Below are 8,037 nucleotides of genomic sequence, written 5' to 3' on the forward strand. Positions count from 1 at the left end.
CCACGTTGCGTACCTTTAATCGACAGAGGAGGGGACACACAGAAAGAGAATATGTTCCCTTCCTATGCGCAAGGCAAAGGGTGCCTTCATAATAAAAAAAGGGTGGAAAGAAGACTTAAATTTGTCCTCCGGCTCATCAGATGAAACACAGAATTACTTCCACGTAACGGCTATTTTCTGGGGCTAATACAGCACCGGGTGAGCCGTTATTTAGTGCAGCAGCTATTGCTGTTGGGGGCTCTATCACAGTTATTGCACATCTCTATTGAAATCGAAACGTGGTAGTCGTAATGATGTCACTTAATCGTTAATAAAACTGAACAAACAACTCAAGGTGACCCTATTTATAAATTGTAGGTATCTTTTCACGCCCCATATCTAAAAACTGCATTAAAAAACATAATGCGAATAACTTATACAGCAGTTGTAATAACACACGAAATTCGTTAGTTCTAAAAGCGTCAAATTGGGAAAATCCTTTTAAAAAGTAAGAAGAGCGTTATAATTGAAGTGCATGAGATAACTTTAGATTTTAATCAGTTTTGAAATTAATTGATTTCGTTGAATAAAAAGTTATTATGAATGTTGAGGTTGATTTTTAAGTGATTTAAATTGAATTTAGGTGATTATTTATTAAAAAAAATAAGGTTATGTCTTTGATTAAACAGTAAAACTTTATTTACAAATTAGACATTACAAAAAAACTTAATTAGTAGCCGATGTGTTCTTGACTATGTTTTACATCTAAGCTAAACTTTAGCAGGATTCAGGACAGGACAGGAGCAGTCATTCTGGAGGGATCTTACAAACTTCCATCCAAATTCCATCCATTTGCATTTATATTATTAAGATAAGAAGTGTAGATTTCTCTATTGAAAAGGTAATGTATTGTAATCAATAAATCTATTTTCTGTTACCGTTTACTTAACTTCAACGTTACAAAATCTTGTTTTTTAACAAAAGTTAAAAATAACTGATTTTTTTCAGATTACACGTATTATTTTTAATCTGTTGTGAAACTCTTTGTCTACATCGGCCTCCATTATTGCCTAACATGTCACCACAAGACTGTCAGATGCCCGTACACATAATTTAAGCGGTACCTAGCTGCCATGCACAAAATCAAGATTTGCAGGTAATTTCTATTCAAAGTACTAATATAATTTGATTATTACAACATATATTTTAAAGATTTTGAAACTTTTTATATTTGCATCATCATTCTAACCTAACTTTTATCATGGTAGACTACGGTACTTTGAGTTGTTTTTTTACCGTGTTATTTTTATCCTTGTATGCATTAGGTTCAATGTGATGATTGTTTCTTTATTTATTTGTCTACTGTAATGAGTATGCAATTAAATAAAAGACATTATATATTAACGATTTTTTTTTATTACAAAATGTAATTTATCTTTGTACGTTTACAAACTAGTTTATTAACAATTGTACTGTAAAGAAGCAATTAAAATATAATTTAGGTCAGTCAATTAACTCGTGACATAAAAAACACTTACAAAACGTACACTTAAGACGGAATGTTATTTTTTATGAATAATTAATTACTTTTATGTGTAATAAAAAAAAAATTATTGCAATGTGGACTAAAAATAACAGATTAAGGGTATAAAAAAATTATGATTTTATAAAATTTGTTCTAACTACTTGACCTACCTCAATATGTTTTCGTAATATTGATGTAATATCGAGAAAAAAAAAATATTTCGTAGTCGATGTTTTACGTTAACGTAACAAAAAAACAATTTTTCATTTTTTTTATTATGTCTGTCCGCATGACCATGTTTGTTCTGGTTAATCAGAAACAGCTGGTCCGTTTTTGCAGGACTTTGACTTGAAGGTAGCTGATGCACATGGTTATATTATAGATTACTTTTTTAAAATTTTGCACTGACCAAGTTGCGGGCGACCTCTAGTATATACATATTAATGTAACCAATGTGTGCAGTCATCTCACCGTCTTTATCTAACCGAATTTAATGAGTTCTCAACCTCTCATCTTCATATCCGTCTTAAGCATGTCACCTTAGTTAGTTAGTTGTAAGGGCCTGTTTTCCGCAACTCCACGGCTAGCGCGTATTTTGCGTGTGAGTAGGACCTGGATTCACTCCAGCTACATGTCACTTTTCACACATTCTATCTTCCTGGGCTTACCCTCCACTAATATATGTTGCCACATTCATCTTACTAATATTATAAACTAGCTTTTACCCGCGACTCCGTCTGCGAGGAATAAAAAAAATGCACACAAGATAAAAAAGTACCTATGTCCGTCTCCTAGTTCTAAGCTCCCTCCCCATCAATTTTCAGCTAAATCAGTTCGACCGATCTTGAGTTATAAATAGTGTAACTAACACAACTTTCTTTTATATATTTAGATAGATATATATGTTTAGATGGATGTTTGTTTGAAGGTATCTCCAGAACGGCTTAACAGATCTTGATGAAATTTGGCATAGATTTAAGATATAGTCTGGAAGAACATGTCACCTACAATTTTTTTTTAATTTCATGCGGCCAGAGTTGTAGGCGACATCTATTTAGATGGATGGATGTTTGTTTGAAGGTATCTCTGGAACGGCTCAATGGACGTTTATAAAATTTGCTACAGTCTGGAAGAACACATAGGCTACTTTTTTTTATTTCCACATGTATGTAGTTGCAGGAGACGGCCAGTATTTTGTAATACTAATGGTTGACACTGTATTTTGCATACTTTCAAGTATTAATACAAAAATTTCCTTTATTTTTTTTTTTTCAAGTTATCTGAAGATGATAATTTTTCTATATCATATTGTTAATATAAATAGTTATTTTGTATTTACCAGAAAAAATTAACTTACTTGTTCTCAATACTGATAATTATTAAGATATAAAAAAAAACTTGGAACATCAAAAATATCCTATAAAACAATAATTATTGGTTAACTGTGAAAATTATGTCAGTGTGGGAGCACACAAACGCGCACAAAGATAATGCTTGTAATAATATTTTGTATACATTATATTTATAAATAGCCATATTGACATTTATCTACTTCCCCCACATTCACTTCACTGTGCTTACGGCCTGGCCATTTTAATTAATGAAGTAAAATGTGTGTTTTGTGCGCAGTGTTTTGTTTGTAAGAAGTATAGTGTCCATGTTTTTGCAGGATTTTTTTTTAAATGATTTATTTTAAAACTTTAAAGATAAAATTTACTAACTTTAAGAAGACCACAATTAAGATCTTATATGTATTCTATACTAGCTGTCGCCCGAGACTTTCCTTAATTTTTTTTTGTATTTTTTTCAAGACTATGTTCTATTACCGTGCCAAATTTCATCAAGATCAGTTGGTTCTGGAGATACCTTCCATCATCTATCCATCCATCTATCTAAACATTGGCATTTATAATATTAGTAAGATTGTTTTAAATTTTTCTCGTAATCTTACTAATATTATAAATGCCAATGTTTAGATGGATGGATGGATGTTTGTATCAACAATAAAGTTAACACTAACATGCAAAAGCTTTATATGAATTGCAATTTGCTATAGGAATAACATGGAGGTTCACATTTAGTCTACGTTTTTTTGTATTGAACTTATTCAATTGAATTTATTCAACCGACATGTTTAATTCTGCAACATTTAGTATAATTTATCTATTCAAATGTATCATTTTCTATGTTTCAGATCTTGAAATGCGGCAATAATACACAAACAGTCATTTTACGAACAAAATTCACAACACATACGTTCAGGTTCAAAAATCATTACGCACAAATCAGCGTAAAGTACGGGCATAAATATCAACCGCTTAAATTAAGATATAACTTGGCATTAGACTATAGTCTTGGTATAAACCGAGACGGGTCATAAGTAAATCAGTGTAAAGTTTATATTTTAGAAAACTTTTATTGACCATGGATGAAAAGAACAAATCAATTGAAGATATTACTAAAGACATGTCCGAATTGACTGTACTATCGTTTAGGAAGTTGGACGATATCAAAAAATTGGCAAGACATTTCCAATTTGTTATAAATCATCCTATAACTCAAGGAAATCAAGTGGTGCTAAAATACCTGAAGAATCTAGATGAAATGCATAAGGATATCTTTTTGAAGAAAAGGGACGGTGTGAATGTTGAATATATATTTACAACTGAGAAGAAGAGTAGCATGCAACGGCAGCGTTTCAACAGTTTACCTGTTAATGAAGTACCAGAAATACTGAAATCTGAATTCTTGACTATAGATAATGCCAAACAGGTACATATCTGTACTGATTGTAATGTCGAAATTGAATTATTCGATGATGTACCTTTAATGGAATCATTACAAAAGCATTTCAGCTTAGAAGCGCATATGCCGAAGTTAAAGCGTGAGAGTATTGATGTTGCAGAACCTATTCTACTTCCTAAGATGTCTCGTAGACTATCAGCTTTAGAAAGTGGGGACAATCAAAATATGGAGCAGATAATCCAAATGTTGAAGCCGGCTGAGAAATTGGACCGTTCGTTCTCTGCTATGCTGGAATCAGCATTGATTAAATTACTCCCAGATAATTCCGAAGCCAGTATTGACGCAGCTGTGAAATTCTATCAAGAAGCATATGAGAAATTATGCAGTAATATATCTGCTATTGATTTTTCCACACAAACTAGCTCCGTAGCACCAATAATTATGAGTATACGTGACAATGTCAATCAAAATTTCTCCGTTGACGCAAACAAGAATTACGATAATGACGAGAATGAGCACACACCTGATAAACCTATGAAAAATCAGATCAAAAAGTATCGTTATTACGGACCTATAGAAAATAATATTGCCAAGTTACTATTGAACCATAAATTGTTGACTTTAGTCGATGATAGAACTGGGAAATTAGCTTTCTTCTGTATAGCTTGTGAGTACTACACTCTAAGATTCCGTTATGATAGTGTACTAAATCATGTGTTCAGTGAGACCCATATACATAATTTGTCTTGTATCCTTCAAGCTGACAAGAATATCCCATTCTCAATGGGCACCGCTACAATGGACAAAATCAAAGATATGAATAAAGACTTCTTACGAAATCATTATATTATTGAAGATAATAACGGACTGAATTGCAACCTTTGTAGAACAACCCTGGATAATGATTCTATGATCTTACACATCCTAGATGAAAACCATCTGGGAAAGCTTTCCGATAAATTATACAGAAAGATGAAAGCTAATAATCCAGATGGGCAAGTACCAGAAGAGTGGGGACCAAAATCCCTAGATTGGACTAAATTTTTAGCAAGTAGCGGTAAACCTTTAAATAACAGAGATCATGTTGTCATTGAAAACTTTATTAAACCATCGGGAAAGATTGCCAACTACTGTTCATGTTGTGATATGACCTTGAAGGGTCCAAGACAGGTCTTATTTAACCATATCCGTCAGAAGAAGCATCTCCGGAATGCTGCTCCACATAAATTAACAATGTTGTATAGAAATCATTGTCGACCGACTGAATATTTTGCTAGTTTTGGCAATCATTATATTTGTACAATTTGCCCTGAATACATCGCCTTACCATCATTTGCGGCGATTGTGGAACATTTTGAAAGTACTTTGCATATTGAAACCATTGCTAAATTGATCCGTTCCGGACTCTATGATATTGATGAAGGATTATTTATAATGAATAAGATATCCACGGATTTATTTAAATGTGATTTCTGTGATGTTAAATTCAATGATGCAAATGAAGCTGTGAAACATATTTTATCTAATTTGGAACATCAGAGTGCGTTGGCCGAAGTGAAAATTCGTTCAAATAAAGGTGATATTATTAGTGTTTATATGCACGGTAACTTTATATTGCATAACGAAGGTGCAACATTTAATTGTGAACCGTGCAAGAGTGTTTTTAATTCGATTCGTTCTTTACTAATGCATTTAGTTTACGCTGAACATTTTGCTAAAAGACCTACATCGGAGAATGTGTTCCGTTTCTATTTGGAATTGAAACATAATATAAGTATGCTAGCCAGAAACAAGTATGCTTATTATGAGTTTGGAAAATTGAAGTGTGGAGTTTGTGATGCGGATGTTGAAGACAGTGAGAACGCTAAGAAACATGTTGTGTCGCTGCGTCATAAGGAAAATATGGGGGCCAGTTATGTTAATATTAATTTGGATGTATCTGCTATGGAATGAGGTTAGTTTATGTTTTTTAACAATTTTATTACTTTAACCTAAAGATCCCCAAAAGAATAAATTAAAAAAAAACAAGTGGACCCCATTTTCCAAAATGAACAGTTTCCACAGACCCTCATGGCCAAATTACATTATTTTTAAGACCAATTATTGTTATTATTATTACTTTTCATTCCGACTTAAGTCGATAGAAGACAGAGTGAGAATTAGCACTGCTTTAAGTTCGATATCGACCACTTTAGGAATCCCTGCTTTAACCCTTTCACTGCCACTAACGGATTAGTTGCACTTTGAGATGTTTATCTATACTAATATTATAAAGGGGGAAGATTTATATATATTTTTATATGTTGTATACTTAATATAATAAAGTGTAAAAACACACTTCTTTGTACCATATGATTGCAGCAATCTCGACATTTTTTTGAATAATTATTTTTATAATGTAAAGCCATATACTTACAATATGCTTTAAGCTATATATTTTCACGCCATTAACCTTAGAGGGTGAGTAAATTGAAAAAAAAACATGTTATGCGAAAAAGGCATGAAAATTGCAAGCTAATAGTTTCCATGGTAACGGTAATTCTCAGCCAATGGCAAAGGCCTTCATTTGATCATTTGTATTTTGATATTTGCAATTGTTTACGAACAAACTCAAAAATTAGTGAACTGATTTAAAAAATGTTTTTACCATTAGAAAGCTACATTTTCATTGAGTAACATAGGCTATATTTATTACTAGGAAAAGTTTTTTTTTTTTCACACACTCGTACGAAGTCGCCGGTAGAAGCTATGTATTGATGTTTATATTGAATGTTATCTCTATTTCAGATATGAATGCCGCCCGTACAAACATCGTTGACGTATTTTATTCGTAATAATGTTGATATATATAATGTATTTTACAAGGCGGATATAAAGTGAGTTGAATAAAATTGAAATAATTTTTTTAAAATTTGATATTAGTTTTATTTTTACCATTCCTTTTATACTATCCTCGTCTAATAATCATGGAATAATTGGAGAAATATCCCTTTTCTGGTCTTTTTCTTTATGTCCTTTAAAGGCAGATAATGTGTAGTTGAAAAGAAAACAATGGAGGCCTATTACTGGGGTAATTTACGTAACGCCTACTAATATCTTTGCCTAAAATTGATTCTTGGTAAGACGTCAAACTTGTATGACAGTTTAAGATGGATGCATATTTTTTAGAACATATCTCCAAAAAAAGGAGAAATGAATCTTTATGAAGTTTGGTATAGATATATTATGTAGAACATATAGACGACTATTATTTATTTATTTATTAGAAATATACATTAGTAATCTTAGGATTAATACAGTGTCCTACAAAATTGTACAAATAGTTTGAATACAGTTAATGTGTCCGTTTCCACATAGATATAAAACAGTCATTAGTAATATACGAGATATTTTTAATCTTTATTTTACGAAGTCACGGGCTAAAGCTAGAAGGTTAAAAATTATGGTTACAAGAATGTAATTTATTTTCAATAATCTGTTTAAAAAAATCTTAATAATCCAAATAAATCTTGAAAATATGTCTTTGAATGCTTCTATTGTTTTAGTTGAAGTCATGCTACTCATTTCAAATACTTTTGGCCATATAGAATAGCTGTCTTGCTATTGCTAAGAACATTTTAGTGTAAAATTGTCATAAAAAATCTGCATGAAGTCTATACTATGGTCCAGGTGGTACCTACCAAGGTTTTTGTGTTTTTGGTGGAGTCTTGCTATCTTAAGTCAGATGCAAATGTAACTTCTACTTTCTATTCTGGACACATGCAATTATGATTAGTTGAAATTAAGCC

The 8,037-nt window shown here is 31.8% G+C and overlaps 1 protein-coding gene across 1 annotated transcript; it reads left to right on the forward strand.

Annotated features, from left to right (window-relative positions):
* Positions 1-1,014: 1,014 nt before the first annotated feature.
* LOC106709205 lies at positions 1,015-7,130 on the forward strand. Its single transcript, XM_014500928.2, has 3 exons — positions 1,015-1,135; positions 3,699-6,203; positions 7,037-7,130. Exon 2 carries the CDS (start codon positions 3,929-3,931, stop codon positions 6,200-6,202), a length of 2,274 nt encoding a protein of 757 aa, XP_014356414.2. The 5' UTR covers positions 1,015-1,135; positions 3,699-3,928; the 3' UTR covers position 6,203; positions 7,037-7,130.
* Positions 7,131-8,037: the final 907 nt, after the last annotated feature.

Source organism: Papilio machaon, chromosome 29 (assembly GCF_912999745.1).
Source record: "Papilio machaon chromosome 29, ilPapMach1.1, whole genome shotgun sequence".
Lineage (NCBI taxonomy): Eukaryota > Metazoa > Arthropoda > Insecta > Lepidoptera > Papilionidae > Papilio > Papilio machaon.